The following is a 20,734-nucleotide window of genomic DNA, read 5'->3' as shown; positions in this document are numbered from 1 at the left end:
TTGTAACGTACATGGATGAGATGGGAAGCTTAAAGGGTCTTTGTATGCCTGTCTGGAAAGTGCCCATCAATATGATGTCTGAACATGGTCCCATTTGGGTGAGTCTTCTGAGACACTCTGCAACATTTCCCTGGCAGATAGTGAATTTGATGTTTGCCACAGGAGTCTGTAAAAGGCAGGTGGGTAGGGTGTGAGACTGAGTTATCTAAGTTGGGAAAATACACATCTAGTAGTCTTCTCTCCACTCCTAAGTGAGGAGCTTTCCATCCCTTTGTAGGAGTCCAGAGGACCATCTCTCTTCCCCCTCATCTTTCAAAGTTTCTTTCTAGAGTCCACCTTCTAGTTAGGAAAGAGGGGCTAGGACTACTTTTGGAGTGGTAGCTGTTTCATGTACTGTGTATGTGCCCGCTAGTGTATTTTCCACTCCATGCCTCTGATGAAGTGGGTTTTAGCCCACAAAAGGTTATGCCCAAATAAATTTGTTAGTCTCTAAGATGTCCCAAGGACTGCTCATTGTTAGGACTACTTTGGATCCTGTGGTACTCCTCCTTAATCCACTGCAGGGGTTGGTCTTGACTGCCTGTTACTTATGACAAGGCATGTGGGGGTGAGACTTTTTCCCCAAAGCCAACTAGAGGACTCAGCTGCTTGCTTCCCATCAAAATTAATGGGGGTTTTGTAACTAAGTGTCTTGGACAGCTTTGAAAATCTTACCTGTAGAGTGTTGGGTTTGGGTTTCTGTTTTTTTTTAAAAATGTGTCTTAAGGACCAGTTTGAGATTACGAAACAATTCTTGTGACTTTAGGTAACGTCTGAATCCACACCTCCCGAGGTGAAAAAAAGACAATTGTAGTAAGCAACTTGTAACATCTGTCCCACTTTCCTTATATTACAGATGAGGGTAGAGAGGTTAAAGTAAGCTAAAAAGAGTCAGTTTTCTAAGGAACCAATCCTAAAGTCTGTATGTTCAAATCTCAGTGGAAATGGGGAACATCTAGTCCTGAGAATGGTTTAATTATTCCTATTGATAATGGTTTTTGGTGAATAACAAATGCCAACTTAAGCTTTCCGTGATCAAAACATTTTGGTAGTTGTGGTTACAGCTGCAAAGTACTTACTATACTATTCCCTTAGGAAAGATTTTCTGGCATTATTGCAGTAATTGCAGCTTAATGCAAGTTTCACAATCTTACTGAGAGAGCATACATGGTATTACTAGACAAAAGGAACTAGAGTTCTTGAAATAAACATTGCTTATAGCGCATGTAAAGCTATAGTTTAGCAGTGAACAACATTCTTTTTGTGTTCACGAACGAAACTCAAGTCCTGTCTTTAATTTCAGAAGAGTAATTTTTTTTTCACCCATGTAAAATGTGCTTTAAAAACTTTGTAAATAATTATTGTACTGAAATCTTTCTTATACTATTGTTACTATGGGCACCATCCTAAACATTAAATTGTCAGAAATTGAGTAGAAACTGCTGAGGGAATTTAAATAGGAACCCTGGACATTTTCAAACACGACTAGAATAAAAATGTGAAGTTGTAAAGACATTTTATTCTACCCCAGGGACTGTGCTTTCCATGGAAGGACTTACTGATTGGTTTTACAATGCGTATTGAGACTTCTTGTAGAGAGAAGAGATCATAATCTCTGAAATGTGGCCATAAGGGCTTGAACCTGCAGTCCTTGTAAAGACAAAAATCCCCCTGGACTCAATAGGAATTTTACTCATATAGGGACTGTAGAATTGAGCCCTTAACATTTTGAATGCCTGACTTTTATGAAACTTTGAAAATGAGATGAACTTAATACAGTGGAATCCAGGTGAAAACGGGGTGGATTGATTTAAATCAGAGCAATTTCAGTCTGATATTGAAATCATGATTTAAATCGTCAAGTAGAAAGCCTCACTTTAATTCATCAATTTAATCAACTTTTCCATTTGTACTTCAGTTATCTTTTAAAGAAAGGTGCACTTTCATTGGTTGATACAGCCATTAAAACATGTTGATTTACAACTGAATAGAACCTTTACACTAGATTTGGTACATTGTTTTGTTTCCTAGGCACGTACTCTATAACTATATATATTTAAGCCATTACATAGCTTAATATTTTCAGATTCTTATTAATTGTAAATTTTTAGTACGTAGGAGAATAATGAATGCTATATTGCTTATTTACTATTACTTTGTGCCATATTTATAAGCTTGACCTCAAAAGTTGGAAGTTTTTGACATGATTTTTTTTATATAGAAAAGCAGCCTTTAACTCAACGTTTTTGGAAGAGGCTCATGTTCAGTATATTTTTTATTTAATTTTTAAAGACATTATAATCAGTTTAGGCCTTAACACATTTTGTATTAAGTTCAGATTTCATTTTAAACAAGCTTACATTTAAAAAGAAAAGCTCAAAATAATTTATATAACATTTTTTAAAAAAACCTGTTTTTTTATTCACCCCCCCAAATCATTGATTTTTATCCACCCAGGGGAAAATAGTTTAATAGATTCCAAGACCAGAAGGGACTGTTTCGATTATCTGTCCTGTATAATACAGGCCATTGAATTTCCCCAAAATAATTCCTGGAGCAAATCTTTTAGAAACCCATCCAGTCTTGATTTAAAAAAAAAAAAAAAATTAGTTGTGGAGAATCCACCGTGAAGCTCGCTAAATTGTTCTAATGGTTAATTACTCAGTGTTAAAAAATAGAACACCTTGTTTCTAGTCTAAATCTGTGTAACTTGAACGTCCAACCATTGGATCATGTTGTTTCTTTCTCTGCTAGACTGAAGAGCCCACTATTAAATATTTTTGTTCCCTATGTAGATACTTATAGACTGTGATTAAGTCACCTCTTAACCTTCTCTTTGTTAAGCTACATAGATTAACCTCCTTGAGTCTTTAGCCTGTAAGGCACATTTTCTAATTCTTTAATCATTCTGATTGCTCTTCTCGGAATTCTCTCCAAATTATCAACATCCTTCTTAAATTTAACTGAATATATTCTTGACTATCAGGCCAGTGGCCAGAATCAGCTATACTTTATAAATGTAAAATTTTATGAACTGTTTCTTTTATAAAGTAACTTCATATCTCTATAATATTTATAAAATTGATTTTATGATAGAGGAAATGAAATGCAGGTTAAGGGTCCAATGAATGGCCATAGCAGTGTGGGTCACCCCTTGGGTAGTTTATGGTAGGTATATATTCACAAGCAAAAAAAATTAAGGGTGAAAGTGGAGTCCCAGCTAGTGCCTGAAAATACTACTACTTTCTTTATAGCACTTCCCCTCCTTTTGAAAACAAACTCAAGCCCCCCACAATGTTCGAATGACTGAGCAGTAAAAGGAAGCTAATTCTTCATTGCTGACCATCCCCGAATACCTACCTACCTAACCTTAGCTTTGCTCTGTTGCTTTGGCAATATGCTGTTGGATGTATGGTGTTGGTTTTATATATTGTATGTAGTAAGGGTTTTGAAAGGAGTACCCAGGGTTCTTTAGGGTACACTAAATTGTATCAGAATTCTTGGTGAAAAATGTTTGTGTGAATTATCTTTTTGGTGTTATAAAATGTCCTGATTGTATAGTGCAGGTTTATGTAAGTGTTCATAGACTTTGTAAGGCACAAATCCTGCAAAAACATAAGTATGTGTTTTTAATGTTGAATACACAAATAGTCCCATTGAAGTCAGTGGGATTACGCACTGTGAGTAAAATTAAGCATATGCATAACTCTTGGAGGACTCTGACCCCAAATTATATTTTTCACTGCAGTGTTTAGCACCAACATTATTGTCCTTAAGTGAGTTATAGTGTATGTGTTGGTGTCAGTGGCATTTTGGAAGTTGATCCCTGGAATAGGAAAGAGAAGGTTATAATTCCTAGCAGTTTATTTGGAAGTTTCTGTATATTTTTCAGGGGCACTTTTAAGGGTAGATGTGCCTTTTTCCTGTATATTTCAATGTGGGATTTATGTTATAAAGCTGTTTGTCATGTAATTCTTCCACCAAGACAAAAGTACTCAGAACAACAACAACAGAAATCACACTAGAACGTACTACTCCTCAGCAAGGCCAATAAAACAAATTAGGAATTTTTAGGCCAACCCAGTTTGTAGATGAGTTGAGGGAAAGTAAGCTTTTCCTGCCATTGGCTTACTTCAAATATTTTTAAGGGTGAGGTTCTGTCATGTGTCTCTTAGAGCCACCATGATGCAGAACTTGCAACTCAGGCAGAGTGTGAGGCTAAGGTGGGTTTAAGGCCAACTTTACACTTTCTAGACTCTGGGCTGCTGCAGAGGCTGGAATGACTTTCAGGGGGACAGATCTGAGAGTCGCTCTAATTTTCAGTGTACCCACCACAGGCTACTAATGTTCTGCTCCACAGCATGTCACCTGAAAATCCCCATACTTGGTGCAGGCTCTTCTCCCATCCCTAATATGTCCCCTCCTGTCCCCAACACCCCTCCTACGCCAGAGCTTGCTGGTGGTCCTCCGAAAGCAATTTATAGCTTCTATCTTCCTCAGTTCATGCACCTGGGAAATTCTCCACCAGCCAGTTCTGGAGCACCTGCAGAGTCCCTTTACCTGGTGTACAGGGACCAGAGCAGGGGTGAGGTTCACATCCCATTGTTTCAGTTATTTTTTCTGTTGATTTCTTCCCCTCCTCCCCTCTCCCCCTGCGATGTTCTTGCGGGTAGCTAACAGAGCATCATATAAGTGAGTGACACACAGTGAATGGTTATGCTAGATACCTACATTTCCCAGGTGGTTTTAGGCACTTCATTTTAAGTCCAATGTGTCAATAATTTTATAAGAAAGAGACATGTCTGACAGTAATAGATACCGTCTCATACCTTTTATATTTTCTGTTCATATCTTTGTTGGGGGGGGGGTAATAAACTTACAATCAAGGGTGTGATGTACAAAGCAAACTAATTCAGAAGATAACTCAATAAGTAATATTGCTTTACATTTTCTTCATTGTTGAACATTCTGTGTATTGGCAAACACTGAGTACAAGTCTAATACAGACTGACAGTGTTCCAGTGATAGACTGAGTCTGCTCCACCAGTTACAGCCAGAACGGGCTCAACATTTTGAGAGTCCAACACCTAGCCAACTGCCCAAGCAATGAAACAAAATTTTATGATGCACGGTCGAAAATTGCAGTTACATCTAATAGCAGCAAGGTCAGGCCCCTTAGTTTGTGTTAAACAGATTTTTTTTTTCATATCTGCAAAGAGTGCAGTTTGGTATAACACATGCCTGTATCCAGGCTGAAGTTTATTAATACAGCAGTCATCCCTGTTTTCTGCCACATTACTCTATTGTTATGATTGAAGAAATGTTTGGAAGTATTGTAGGGCAATCTAAAATGTTCCACACCTTGATTTGCTGTGAATGGTCAAAGAAGATTAGATAGCCTGTTATCCCAAATGGACAGACCTTCAAGTTCTTTAACTGGTGATCTCAGTATTGCTTTATTCATTTTTAGTGACTCAAGTACAACTGAGATTATGGGACCTAAAGGGTATGTGTGTAATGGAGAAGCTTGGCAAGGAATGCAGAGGGGACCTCAAACTCCCCACCCCTCACAGGGAAGAAATTATTATGAGGGTTATGTCTGCAACCTTAAATTTAAGATGATTAGCATTGCCATTATGACCTATGTGAAGGGTAATATGAACCCTTAAAATTGTAAGACAAAGACCAAGACACGATTTTTCATTTAAAACTTTTAAAAGTATTCCTAAAATGAGAGATCTATAATGGTCTTTAGGCAGTAAAAGACGCTGAGGTTACAAGCTTTAACCAAGTCATGGCACAAGTACAGTTAATAAGGGTTTTATGCAAAAAGGTTGTATATTTCAGAGAGTGAATAATGAAGATACAGCCATGACTTTATCTAGCTGTATGAGGACAATGAAAGAATTCTGTGAAGATGATAAAAGATTGGAGTGGATGGGGAAAGGAATACTTGGATTATATAAACTTAATAAAGTGTTTAGGTAATGGGGGAACCGGAGGGAAATCAGGTTTTATTTGGACTTCACAGATGTGAAATTAAATCTTTTTTTTGTAAATGACACATTCAGATGAAAGGAGTCACCAGCTGTTCAGTTCATTCCCTCTGAAGCATCTGGCACTAGCCACTGTCGGCAGACAGGCTAGTGGGCTGGATGAACCATTAGTCTGACCCAATATGGTGGTTCTCATGTTCACTATTTTGGGGCTATATTCTCTATGGTTCCGTGTACTTTCTTTGAAGAAATGGCATTCCTTAAGGATACTACGGTCTTGACATGCTATCAGAGACCAGATTACTCTCAACAGGGCTGTGGTACAGGTAATCCTGTCTGTCTGTACTTTAAACCTTAGAGCCAGCTTTTGCTCTCTGAGTTTTCACGTCCTGTTAAAGCATATGCTTTAAGCTACTTGTTTTTCCTCTTATTGTGAATGCAGCTTCCTCTTTGCTGCTTGGGTACCAGCAAGGGGAGCGTTCAAAGAGGGTGTACTTGCTCTTAGTTCTAGTGCCACTGTGGCTTCCAGCAGCCAGGAAAGTCCTGGTCAGCCCTTACATCCTTGGCATGGAGCTTGCTTTGTGAGGATGGCACTTGGGCTGTCCATTTGGCATGTAGGAGCTGGGAGGGGTTGGAGCATGCTCAGTGCAGGTGGAATCTTTGGAGAATTTAGCTGCCAACTAACAAGTCTCTACTGGGCAGGTAAACATGAGATTTTTCAGAGGCTTATAACTTGGGCCAAATTTGGATTGTATTTCATGGGGATGGCCTAAGGCATGTCCCTGACACCAGGCAGCCTCTCCCCATACCAAATTTAAATTCCCTCCTACAGAGTGTGAAAGTGCTAGAGCTTCTCAGTTGTAAGAATTATTTTAACATGAGCAAAACAACAAATATTTCCCTAATCTCTCATTCTGGGAAACAGCAGATCCAATTAGCTGAAACTTTATTTTAAAAAAAGAAATCTGCCTGAGCACATGCAGGGTGAAATACTTCAACCTGAGCAGTTAAAGATGGGCAAAACTGTAAGCAACTGAAAACAGGGTCCCATAATGGAACGTGTGAGGCAACCCTTACCTAACAGCACTGTTACCGGTGCTGCCAGTAATCTATTATGGATGTGCTGTTTACAGATGGGTTATTGTTCCCTTTATAGTTTTGCTGCACAGAACCTAATGTTTCGTGGGAATGAGTTATTGCTGTGAAGCTTTTTCTGTCTGTAGATATATTTAGATTTTTCAGAAGTATAGGATAAAACTTCTTGCCTGGCAAGCCATTCAAAATGCCCTACTAAAAATTAGAAAAAATTAAATTTTTTATTCACTGCAAATTTCAAAGTGGAATACTCTGTAAACTCAAAATTCAGGCACACAGTAGGTTGCTTTTCGCATTTAAAATTCATACTTTGGTTTTGAAATAAAAATTAACAATCTTTATCTGATTGGATTTCCTCCAGCTTCATAGCAATTAAATGTTAAATTATTAAGCAGTTAGCACTTTAAATTTAGAGTGCGGAGTGCTTAACTGAGTTCCAGAACTATAGGATCTGTGGGGTAGATTTGTGTATCTGTCCACTTATATGGTCTGTATTACCATATCTGCTCCAGGATTGATCAGAGGTATACTGAGCAATGCAAGGTGTGCTCTAGTGCCACAGGCACCAACTTTTGTCGGTGGTCTGAGCACCTCCCAACTACTTAAAATTAGGAACAAGATTTTTTTCCTTCCCAGCTGTAGGAGCAGAAGCTTGATTAGTTTTATAGGGTGTCTGTGAGTGGGTGGGAGAGTGGGTGTGTTTGGGTGTCTGAAGAACTTACGGAGGGAAAGCAAGTTAGAAGTGAATTTTTCTCATACGTGGTCAGTTCACTTGTCAAGAACTGGAATGGGCTATTGGGCTGACTGGCTATTCAGGACCATAGAGGCAGCCAGTTGGTCATAATCCTTGATGCCAGATGAAGCTCTCCATATATAAGTCTGGTGACTGATTCACAGCTCCACCAAGGTGATCTGTTTCCGTAGTAACAGCCTCTTGTGAGCTCCATATTCTTCAGCAGATCCTTGGACAGCTCCTCACCCTTAGACGTCATAAAAGGTCTCTCCAAAGACTCAGCACCAGTCCTTAGAACTGAGCCTGCAATACTCTCCTGTGAGTTCCAGAAGTAGAATTGTCATGGGCTATTCTGTAGTATTTACTTTAATATCTGTACATATAGAGCCACAGTGATCATCCGTTCACTTTAAAGGGCAATTGTTTCAATATGTGCTATTTTTTTAAACCAAGAAAATAGTGCCCGGTACCCTGTGAAATGTTGCAGGTATGAATTATTAAATATGTTAAGATCAGCACCTTCTTGTTGCATTAGTTTGTCACACTTCCTCCCAGTGAGCTCCTTCTCCAAAGTGGATAGTGTCACATGCCATCCCTTTGAGAGAACAGCCCGTGTTTTTGCTCGTTCGTCCAGCTGCAGTTCAGTGTATCCCGTGGTTTACTGCATTCCCAAAGACGTGAGAGAGAGAGAAATCCAAGAGATGCCCCACTGGAATGCCTAGGTATCCTTGGCTGTCTCAGGTTCATAGCCAAAGACCTAAGAAGGTCTTTGTCATTTTGGAGACATTCCTATTTGTGTAACTGTAGTCTCTCGTTGGGAGATAGAACCATGGACCTGCCCTTTGAGATGAGAATTTCGGAGTTGCAGACCGTAATGGTTAACTCATCTTATACCCCCTTTTCCACCCTTCTGAAGACAAGGTGCTTTTTGGCAACATCGCATTTTTTTGACCAGTATTAATTTGGCCTTTCATCTCAGATGGCCCCCTACTCTGTTTCTTTGTCCATAGCTACCCTGGGAAACTCAAGTTGTGTGCCTTGTATGTGAAAAGAGCTCTTAGTTACTAGTTATGGTAAAGTAGACCATTTTGCTTACTATTTATTTAGCAGGGTTCTTCACCAAGGACCTCATTGTTAACTAGTCTTCTACAGTGGAGACTTCAGGAATCCGATTATAGGTTTACTTATCCCTCAGCCACACTGACACTTCCGACTCCCTACTACTTTGGAGCCTAGTTGCATATTGGGCTTCTGAAGATAATGATCTGAAGGATAGTTAAATGCAGGATGAATTATTTATACCTTCAGTCTGTGAAATGTATGTCTCTGAGCACACTTGGGTGAGCCCGAACTGCCAACTGTTGCTTCAAAAAAATTTCCAATGCTGCATGGCTAAGAACGCAACTCCAACACTGCTGTTATGTGGAGGGAATGTGTTTGGGAAGCAGGACTTACTTAGGATAGGTAACTCCTTATTAGCAGATTAAAAAGCCTTTTAGATTCTGCTTTCATGAGCCACAGGTCGGGCTAACTCTGAATTCACTGCATATGCACAAGTAGGGGACTGATAGGAGGATGGGAAGAGTTTTTTATATAGGCGTTTTTGAATGCCTTTAATAGGGACGTGGTTTCTATTTTTGGTTTATGTATTTGTACATGCACCTCGCTATTCAGATTGACTCATTTATTAAATTTGAAATAAATACACTTTGGTTAAAAAGTAAGGGCACATATCTTTACAGGTTCAACAGAACTTCCTCGTCTGTACATTGCATGTATAACAAAGGCTAGTTTCATATTGATATTCATTGTTTGCAAACACAGCTACAAGACCAAAAACAAACAAACAAACAAAAGGTAAGAGCAGGAACACTGATGTCACCAAGACTGAAGATGTGTTTTTAAAGTATTCATGTATCTGGCTGAGAGATTTCAAAGGGTTAAGTTAGCAAGTTGATAGAAGTACTTTTATAGCTTTGTTGCCTGGGATCTGATAAATGCAAATGGACAGCAAACTCTGAGAGCTTAAGCATTCAGGCACTGGCTGTGTTTCATAAGATTTATTGTTTGTAGTGTTACATTATACCAGTTGTTTTTAAACACTGTCCTAAATTAAGGTGACTGCTTGGGATTGTAATGCACATGTTGCATCAAGCAAAGGGAATCTTAATAGATTTTCCAAAATGTTAATGGCAAAACTTTTCTCTCCTTTCCTCGGTAACTTTCATTTAATTTCCCAGACACTAGAGCAGTGGTGTCAAACCTCTTCAGCCTGAGGGCCAAACACATTATTTCAGAAAGGTCAGGGAGCCACAGTCAATACTTTGTGGCATGTTTTCTTCCCTGTTCTGCTCCGACTTCACTATTCATGCCCCTCCAAGTTCCCCTGCTGGGATTATCTCCATATGTGGGAAGTCTCCAGTGAATGTAAAGCTGGCATAGTCAGTTGCTACATCTCCCTTGGTTGGAGCACATTACAGTCTAGCTTCCTGTACATAGCTGGTGTACATCCCTTAGTAGACCACTGAGTTGGCGTTACTTAAAGCAGCCCTACTTTGGGCTGGAGAAGAAAATTGGGAACCGGTAACTGGCCATTGGGTCTTAGTTTCTCCTCTTCTGGGCTGCCCTGGGTGGCTGTGTGGGGTAAGGGAGCCATCCTTTGCTAGGTGCACTCCCTTTAGCTGGGACTCAGGCAGAGGCAGCTGAGCTGTTAGCAGGATTCTCAGAGCTTAATGGAAGGAAAAGCGCAGCCAGAGCTACTTTCTTCTTCCCCTTGTGATGTAGAAGTCAGCCAGCAGGTGAGCTGTTGAGTAGTTGTGGCAAAGAAGGGAAACCAGCTGCTCAGTGTGCTCCTGGTGAAGTGGTGGGACCCTTAACTGCATCTCCATAGTGTTTCAAATCAGCGCTCTTGCTCAAACTTAAAAATGGCATGACTTGGGACACGTTTCCAATTATAGTCAAATGGAAACTTTCTTTTTAACACAGTCCCCCTCCAAGAGCACAGCTGTCCCAGATCCACAAGATCTGGGCTGTTCCTGGGAACCAGTCCCTTAGGAGTGGCCCCTTTATTGTGCTGGACCCCAAGTAACCACACAATTCCACAAGGGCAGGCCTGTGGCCTCCCTGACTCCAAAACTGGGCGTTTGGGCAAAAGCTGTCCCTGTTTCTCTCCTTGTAGCCTGTCCAGCCGATCCAGACTCCTGCATGGGACTTGTTCTGCCCCTTCAGGGTACAATGCTCGCAGTAAGTGTTTGCAGCAGCATCACAGCCTTCTCAAAACAAGATAATTTATTAGTCACCTGGCATACAGAACCTGACCATGCTGAGGCTAGCATAGAGAAGCAAAGGCGAAGCCAGAGGTTAGACTGGCTATGAGGCATGCTGCTGTAGCAACCATCTTTGATTCCTCTCGGTCTCCCTTTCATTGTGTTAGTCCCATGTGAGAGCTCCCCTGTTCCTCTGAGAGTTCCATTCTTAACACAGCCACAGCATGTAACACCTTTCCCCTTTGTTCTCCAGCTCAGGACTTGCTCTGGTTCTCCACAGAGAGGTAGAGGGAAATCGTCCTTTTGGCTGTTGTTTGCTAAGTGTGAATGTCTTGGTCATCGGGGTTTCTGTTGTCTCTTCCGGATCCTCCAATCAGATATGTCAACTTTATTCAGCTTGGTTGAAAACAAGTTATTAACAGTCTGTGAGTCAGACACCTTATCTCTTCCTGATACACACCAGGTATGTCTACACGCTGCTATAGTGTGTTAAGTGTAGACGCTACATGCGCCGACAGGGAGTTCTCCCATAGAATCCTAGAATACCAGGGTTGGAAGGGACCTCAGGAGATCATCTAGTCCAACCCCCTGCTCAAAGCAGGACAAATCCCCAGTTTTTGCCCCAGATCCCAAATGGCCCCCCTCAAGGATTGAACTCACAACCCTGGGTTTAGCAGGCCAATGCTCAAACCACTGAGCTATCCCTCTCCCCCCATCAGTGAAGGTAATCCATCGCCCTGAGAGGCGATCGCTAGGTCAGTGGATGAATTCTTCTGTTGACCTAGCACCATCTACACTGCGGTTAGGTCAGTAGTGTAGCTACGTCTCTCGGGGGTGTTAATTTTTCAAGCTATACGAATATAATTTCCTTGTGGAGAGCAGCCCTCAGTACATAGTAATGCAAAGCCCCGAGGGAAACAGAGGCATGCATAGGAATCCTAAACATACCAACATTCCCACATTCATCACGACAACTTAAAGCTGTGAGGACCACGTGTTGGACATCACTGGACGAGTGGCCTGTATTAATGGGGGTGAAGAAGGGGCTGTTAGAAGAAAACCCTCCCTATGTGGTTTCTTCACTCAGCTAAGGTTCCTTCTTAACCTCAGTGCTTATTTAAAAACAGCAAAAATAAATATCTATAAAATGTTAGTTTGTTACCTAATAGGTCCCCCTGAGTTGAAAATAGCCTGTATCTGTTGCAGTGAAACTGAGTGTTACGTAAAAACAAAACAAAAAGACCAAGATTGAGGAAGAAGAGCCTGAACGTGGCATGTGTAGATTGTGGGGAGAACGTAAGGTAAACTGTAAACAGATGTGACGTTGATATTTGTTCTGTGCTTTCTAACAGAAGCTGGTGCCTTATGGAAAACCTGAGACATAGTGTGTGTATTTTTTGTCTGCTTTTGCATAGGGACGCTTTGTAATAAACAAAATTTCTGCTTCTGTAAGTGGTGTGCTCCTGTTGCTTATTCCTCACCTGAAGTCGTAGGCATTTTCTGATCTGATCCTTTTTCATCACAGCGATGATTTTTCATGTCAGGAATCAATTATATGCAGAATAAGCAGGAGCATATGAGCTCTTAAATGATTGTCTTGTTTGCATTTGTGTACATGAAGTTTGAATGTTCTTTTTTAAAAAGGGCACTAAAAAGATCAGACATACAAGTGTGAACAATGTTCCTCCAAGTGTCTCTGTTGGCTTTAGATCTGTTGGAAAACAAGAATTGTTATCCAAATCCTGGGCCAGTGCTTACATGGCAGGAAGGCACCCAATAGCTTTGCAGGTATGGGCCCTAGGGCTTATCTAAGCAGGTAAGCTAAGCAGCATGAGTTAGGGTGTGAATTAAAATTATGTAAATTTACACTGGCAATTAAAATTACGCTGGTTAATTCCCCTGCGGGCACTGTTATTCCAGTATGATGATGTCTGCCCTTGGGGTTTTTTTATGTCGCTTTGGAAGCGGTTTCTGCTAAGTCAAAAAAGCCTCTCTTGTCCTGGAGTAAGAGTGCCCACACTATTGAGTTATATCAGTATAACTGGAAAAATCCCCTGTGTACATGAGCACTTAGAGTAGAAGTGCTCAATACCAGCTTCAGAAAGTTGCATAGGTAAACATTTATTTTGCAGAAAACGGAATATTTTGTTACCTGTTGGTGGGTGATCAGATGAATGTCCAATTTCTGAATATTGTAGCTGGGGACAATATTTTCATGAGTCTGGGTTTTTTGGTTTTTGTTTTTTGATGATCGGATGCCAGTTTCTTGGGGAATAGGTTACTTTTTCTCCCCTCCCCCCCCCCACCAACAATGGATGCACTCTGTGATTTAGAGTACTGAAGTGTGTCATGATATGACTAGTACTGCTCCTGTGTGATGATGGTGAAAGTTATTCGGTGGCTAGCAAGTGTTAAATTAATGTTGAGAGTTTATTTCTGCCTGCTTGCATGGCTAATTATGACTTGACACTTCTGATTTTGTGATTTGGCAGCACCACAGAAAGTCCTTTCTGAAAACCTCAGATTGATTTCACTCTCAGCCACCTAACCATGATACTAATTTCTTGAATTGCTGAGCTTTTATCATTTGAAGCCTATATAAAGGCTCATAACACATCCTCTTAGGGGAGAACGTTGGAACAGAGGGACGTATGTTCTTTCTCCCATTAACTTTTTATTGTTCCATTAATGCCCCTTTTTAAAGTGGTTCTAGACTAAAACAGTGTGTTTGGTTTTTGTTTCCCTTACCTCCCAACCCCTTTCTCCCACTCCAGTTTCTTTTAATGTGGTTGTAGTTGGTTAAAAACGTCGTAACACGAGGGTATCTGAACTACTTGTTTTAATGGTGGGCTGAAAAGTTGATTTTCTGTATGTAGCATTGAGAAACTTTACATTAGTTTAGTTGTAACTTCTTCTGGGGAAGACAATTGCCTAGGTCAGTTGGGCTCATTTAGGTTGGTTTTTATTCTCCTCCACATCCTCCTTTGAGTTGTTTTCCCAGTTCCAAAATGTTCCCATCAAATATCATGAGGACTTTATTCATTTTGTTAGCTGCTGAATTTCATTCAGTAAAATTGTGCCTGATAAAACCTTCACAATGAAGGTTGATTGGCACTAGTCTGTCACTACTGTAGCTTGAAAACAAAATGTATATCTGAGCAAGCAAATAATAGTTTGGCTCAAAAATCAATTTTCCAGCAAGACCGGAGCCAGACACTTACTTAGGTGATTGTCCCTCCTCCTCCCACTTTTTTACTGCCTTACTAATCCTTTGAATATTTTGAGATTGAAAGCTATGTGCATTCCCTTGTGATTCCTTTTAGTTATTTTTTTAGCCAAGTTTGTGAAGTACTCTGTTAAAAAAGTGTTGTCATGCTTCTTAGAGTCTGAGTGTATACTTCCAGTTAATATATCTTATGTCAGTGTGATGCTCTACCCGAGGCACTCAGAACTCTCTCTGCCTCAGCACGGGAGAGCTGTGCTGGAGGTTAGACAGTGTCAGGGCCCTGCTACACCAGTCTGTCTGCCTCACCAGCAACCTCCAGTTCCAGAGTTCCCCAGAGACTTCTCTGTGCAGCATCCAGTCCCTCTCACTGGACACTCTCAGAAATTAAGTTTGCTGCCTGCAAAGAGGCAGTGTACACACTCGCCTGGCTCCGTGAGGCTACACACTCTACATTAAAACACAGCACTGAGATGATTTATAGTAAAACTAAGAGTAAGTTTATTAATAAAGAACATAGATTTAAGTTATACTAAGCAGAGATAACAGAAAATAGTTGAAAGCAAAACAAAACATGCTTTCTAAAACTTAATTCTACCAAGTTATCTTTGCCTAAAATAGTTTGACTTACATCAAGCTACCAGCATCTCCAGCCCTCTAGGAGGCAAGAGGATCCAATGTTCACAGACTCAAAGGTTGCTGTTCCCTTTGTCCCCTATGTGATGGATAACCAGAATTTCTTTTTGCTCCCCTTATGTTTCCCAGAGTCCATTGTCTTTGTCTTAGGAGCCAAGAAAACCATCTGGGGGTTCAGACTCTGGTGAGCTCACCAAGCTGTTTCTTCCACTGCTTGATTGCTTTGGTTACCTCATATGTAAATGTACTTTCATTGTGTATGGCTTACAAAACTTGTCCCAGATATGTAAATTCAGTCCTTTGTCTAAGGCAGGCTTGTCTAGCCTCTGCCTCCAAAACATATTTTAAGAACATATTTCCAGCACACACAACTCTTTATCCACATCCCTTACTGCATCACTCAGTGATATTCATGACCAGTGTCTCACCAGTTTTTGTACTGTCTTACTCAATGCACTTTTATAGTACAGTAATATTGTATACAATGAGTTAATTCAGTTGCTTATTCTTCGGGGTTCAGATCACCTGTTCTCTGTCCCGGGGTGCCTGGACCCAGATTGTGACAATCAGCATAGATCTGCTTTCCAACGTGGCATGCACCAAATTGTCTGTTAAAAGATGATCATTTCTCTCGCTGTTTCAGAATTGCGATTTTATGTTCACTTTAAATTCTGTTTCTTAAAATGAGTAACGAAGCTGTCAACTATATATTTTTTTTAAAATGTGAAAGTTATGTATTGGCACACTTTTAGCAGCCAATGCCACCCCCCCATCTGTTTTTTCTGTTATAATGCTTGATAAAAGGAAGAAATTAAAACTCTGTAACTAAGGGGAATCGTTCTTTAGATTGTGCAATAATAATATATTCCCAGATATAAATAAACATCCCTCCCCCAAAACCTCACAATGTACTTTAACTTCTAGGTTGACAAAAATGAGATTTTTCTTCATTTTTGGACATTTCGGTACTATTTGACCTAAAAGCCTAAAACTGTTGTCTTGATGGATTAAAAGAGAAAGTTGTAGAGGTGTCCTCCAACAGGCAGAGAAACTAATTAAATGTGGTTCTACTCAGCAAAGTAACGGGGGAAAATGGCACCGTAATCAGTAGACCGTCACTCTGTATGCATTGAGTTCCTTCTGATCACTTTAGTGATGCTATATGTTTATGCTGCTTCATACTACCGATAGCTGTGTTGTTTCTACAAGCCTCTGGGAAAGCGAGTTAGTTTTTGTTCTGTTTCACACGCCACTCAGAGAACAGCTAACAAACTGCAGAGCCAATTCTGCCCTGGTACACCTTGATTCTGCTCCCAGAAAACAGGGTTGAACAGGTCTGTCAGAAAACAAAATTTGGCCTGTGCCATCTTTTACTATTATCTTATGGCTGAGCCAGAAAGAAGCCAGCTTGATTTTGAGATTCCATTTCAATTTGGAGGACTCATCAGTAAGTAAAATGTTTGTTTTTCCTTGTAAGCAAAGCACATTTGAATTGGGAATCATTAAAATACTAAAAATTACAATCCCGGGATGCTGTTTTCACAGTATCCCTTTGTCAGATTTGAGCCACACTTCCAGAGTTTGGGAGGAGAGTGCACTTCCTTCATTGCTTACACATTTGGGCTGTTCAAAATAATAGGATTTTTTTAAATATATTTTGAGTTTTAAAACAAAAGGCTGTTGCTAACCATGTTTTTAGGAAACCAGTTTCTCTTTTAAAACCGTGCCATTGTCATATGGTGTAATGCATGATTTACAGGAAGGGAGAACCTCTGATTATCGCTCACAACTAGGGCACCTCTCTCCCAAACTGGCAGCTGCACTTCTGACAGGGTAGAGCTCTGGTAGGCATTGATATCTAGGCAAGTAGCTCGGGTCCTTCTTGTGTCTTGGAAGCCATCTGTCAGAAGGCCCTGAAATTTGAAACGCAGGAAGTTTGTGGTGCATTCAGGCCCAAGTCAGCTCCTGTTTTTTATTCTTCCCCTTCCACACACATGGAGAGACTGCTTACCTGCCTCCTGATGTAAAGGCCAGCTCCATCCACGTACATTTGGCAGCTATTTTAGCCTGTCATGAACTGATTCAAAAGAGACCAGTGCCTAGTGATGTGGGAGATGAGGCTCTCAAAATAAGCCAGTTAGAGGCTTAGGAGATCCTTGTTGTCAGGTTGAGGCAGTGTTTGACATTTGAAACCTCATGTTAAACAGCCCCCAGTGTTAGGGGAGAATGACGTCACCCTGACAAAGCTGATGAAATTTTCTTTCGAGCCATTCAGTTCCTGTGAGCTAAATTATCTCGCATGGAAGGTTGCTTTCTTGCTGGGAGTCCTTTCAGCTCACAGGCGGAAGTGAGCTTCAGGCTGTCGTGACCGATCCAGTTTACACCAGGTTTAAGGTGGTGCTGTGGAATCATTGAAGAATCCTCCCCACAGTGGTCTGAGAGTTCCACTCCATTAAGTTTGTCATCCTGCCAACATTTCTGTCGTGCCTTCTTTTCCCTTCCCCATGAGGCCCTTCTCCATGTACTCAGTGTCAAAAGGTCTGTGGGGCGCAAAGTTTCATTTGGGGCAGACTAAAGCCCTTAGGAAGTCCACTCAACTTCTTGCTGTTTTTCACACCAATCAGTGTGGGCAGTGCTGTAATAGTGTCTGACTTCTTTTTATAGCTTGGCCGGCCAGAAGCTAGAAGACTGTAAGAACATAAAAATGGCCATACTGGGTCAGATCAATGGCCTTTGTAGCCTAATAGCCTGTTTTCTGACAGTGTTCGGTGCCAGATGCTTCGGAGGGAACAAACAGAACGTGCCAGTTATTCAGTGAGCCATCCCCTGTCGTCCAGTCTCAGCTTCTGGCAGTCCGAAGTTTAAGGAGCCTCAGAACATCGAGTTGATCCCTGATCATCTTGGCTACTAGCGATTGATGGACTTGTCATCCATGAAGTTACCTAATTCTTTGTTGAACCCAGTTATACTTTTGGCCTTTACAACATCCCCTGGCAGTGAGTTCCACTGGTTAACTGCATTTCTTTAAGAAGTGCTTCCTTATGTTTGTTTTAAACCTGCTGCTTGTTTCATTGGGTGACTCCTGGTTCTTGTGTTCTGGGAAGGGGGTAAATATACTTCCTTATTCACTTTCTCTAAACCATTCATGATTTTATAGACTTTTATCATTCTTCCCCCCCCCCCCCCCCCCCAGCAGTCGTCTCTTTTCCAAGCTCATCAGTCCCAGATTTTTTAATCTCTCCTTGGATGGTAGCTGTTTCTTAACCCCAAACATTTTCATTGACCACCTCTGTACTTTTCTCATTTCTAATGCATCTTTTTTGAGATGGGTTGACCAGAACTGCATGCAGTATTCAAGGTGTGGGGGCACCATGGATTTATACCAGTGATACTCAGACCCTTAGTGGTTCAGAAGCCATATTTGTGATCAGCATTACCCAAAAGAGCCACAGCACTGTGAATTCGTTGTTTCACTTACTATAGTACTATATAGTTGTATTTAAACAGTATGAGGGGAAATATTTAGTGTGTGTATATATTTTTTTCTCACAGCAAAATGACTGACCAAGTATTTTATCAACTACAATTGGTTAATAACATAGTAAAAGCATCCTGATTAGTTAATAACTTAGGTTAATAATTAAATCACACGGTGTTTTATCTATTGTGCTGCAAATAGCCGCAGGAAACACATTAAAGAACATCTTGTGGCTTGTGAGCCTGTCTCAATATCACCTATATATACGATGATATTATGATATCTTCCGTCTTAGTATCTATCCCTTTCCTAATGGTTCCTCACATTCTGTTAGCATTTTTGACTACCACTGCATACAGAGCAGATGTTTTCAGAGAACTATCCATAATGACCCCCATCATTTGTATGTATAATTGGAATTATGCAGTACTCTGCCTTTATCAACATTGAATTTCATCTGCCATTTTGTTGCCCAGTCACCCAGTTTTGTGAGATCCCTTGTAACTCTTATTTTGTGAGCTTCACCTTCTGTTCAAGGAAAGGAACTGACTTTAGAGGGCAGTAGTTATGCCTCTGTGGGTGGCATGCAAAGGTTAGTATGAGTCTGGCTCATGCTTTACCTTACTCCCGCTGCCCTCAGATCAAAATTATAAGAGCTATGGCAGATCCACCTGTGTCATACTAGAAAACTAAGACCCAAGAGTGAGGACTCTGATTACCTGGTATTTTCAGAGAAGCAGAATTGCAGGTAAATAATTTTCTCTTGCTCTCTTATGCAGCTTCCAGTGATTGTACTCTTAGGTTTTTTGTTAAAAAAACTGCATTCACAAAAATTGAGTCCACAAATTTTGGACAGAGTAAGTTTAATAGATTTTTTTTTCCTATTGTACGTTAATTTCAACAAGTAACCTTTGGAAATTTCAAAGTACTCTTCATTTTTGTTCTGATGCAGCTTCCAGGTGGGAGTCTCCCTCAATACGTGAAGACATGCAGCCAGAAATATGGATTGCACAGGAACTGCGGCGTATTGGAGATGAGTTTAATGCTTCCTATTGCCCAAGAAGGGTAACTTTATTTTTTTATTTATTTATTTATTTTTTAATTTTCTGTTTCCTTACATGCAAACTTTGAAAGGGAAAGGTTTATAACTTCTGGAAATATGTCTTGTTGCAAATGTTTCATGTTCCCAAATGTACAGAGATGTGCATAACATACACGTTTGTGTATATGCGGGTAATACTTACCTTAAGGTAAGTCTTGACTCCATAGTGAAGGTTATTTTGAATTTTTCACTTAAAACTAGGATTCAGCCTCTTCTCTGTGAAGTATACAGTGTATCTTCCCCTAATTTAAAGTACCCAGAGCCATCAAAATGCTTTCAAACATGTGTAAGTGCTTTGCTGGATCAAGACTATAATCTGGGAGTTAAAATTGTGTGTGGGGAGGGAGGCGTTTAGGCTTTTCAGGTGAATCTGCAAATTTAGTTTGAGTTAAAACTGGGCATTTTAAGAAACTTGCTCTGGTGACTCTTGCTTTACTTTTACTCATTTATCTAAAACACCACTGCTCCCACAAACCCCAAACTATGCACATACCCATAGGCTGAGAATCTCTCAGACAGATTGCTTTTCATATTTTTAAAATAATGCAACAGTTTTTGTTTCTGTGTTGTGATGTGGCTGGAGAAATATTTTAGATGCTGAATGGATGATCCAGCACCATCATATTTAATTTAAAGATATCTCTTGTTACTTCTCCTGCTTGTCCCCCCTCACAGCCAGTTGCCCCCAAGGTCGCCCCAAATGCTGCTCCTCATTCCCCAGGCACATTCTTGCTCCTCCTCTGCTCTTATGAGGGGTGGGCAGCCATATGTGGGATGCCTGTGGGGCAAACAGCCAGGGTGTGGGAACATGGGTGGTGAGTGGAGATGTAGGGACTGAGATGGAACAGTTCTGAGTCAGTCGGTTACCTCAGTGCTGAGGTGGCAGTCCTTGGACTTTCGTCACTGCTCCCTTGGCACCCCAGCACAGCCCTGCTCTGACCTAGGCACCCTCTACAGACATGTGCTTCCCTGCACACAACTCTGCTCCCCTTCTGCAGTGTGTTTTGAAACTTTTCTTATCTTATTTTTCAGTCTTAAAATATACTGGTACTATTTTTAAAATAGCATATAAAATTGTAATGCTGTAAAATTCTGCCTTTATGTATATGAGGCAAAGTGGATAGAATTGAAATTACAAATTAATCCTAAAACTAAGCTAACAATTG

General features: G+C 40.6%; 1 protein-coding gene and 1 long non-coding RNA gene across 17 annotated transcripts in view; one reads left to right on the top strand and one right to left on the bottom strand.

Moving 5' to 3' along the window:
- Positions 1-20,734, bottom strand: part of LOC140909795 (uncharacterized) — a 114,167-nt gene that overhangs the window by 388 nt on the left and 93,045 nt on the right. The gene's annotated exons all lie outside the window — the stretch shown is intronic.
- Positions 1-20,734, top strand: part of BCL2L11 (BCL2 like 11) — a 43,030-nt gene that overhangs the window by 4,140 nt on the left and 18,156 nt on the right. For 10 of the 15 annotated variants that reach the window (XR_012158352.2, XM_073339916.2, XM_073339918.2 and 7 more), the window contains one exon: positions 19,419-19,531. Coding sequence is in view for 14 of the 15 variants with exons in the window: in XM_073339916.2 (XP_073196017.1) it covers positions 19,419-19,531 (113 nt within the window). In the remaining variant the exon portion in view is untranslated. Of the gene's footprint in view, positions 1-15,117; positions 15,173-17,750; positions 17,942-19,418; positions 19,532-20,734 lie in introns of those variants that run through there. The other 5 variants (XM_073339929.2, XM_073339921.2, XM_073339920.2 and 2 more) reach the window with 3 other exon arrangements.

Source organism: Lepidochelys kempii, chromosome 3, assembly GCF_965140285.1.
Source record: "Lepidochelys kempii isolate rLepKem1 chromosome 3, rLepKem1.hap1, whole genome shotgun sequence".
In the NCBI taxonomy this organism is placed as follows: Eukaryota; Metazoa; Chordata; order Testudines; family Cheloniidae; genus Lepidochelys; species Lepidochelys kempii.
This window is presented reverse-complemented; position numbering and strand designations above follow the sequence as displayed.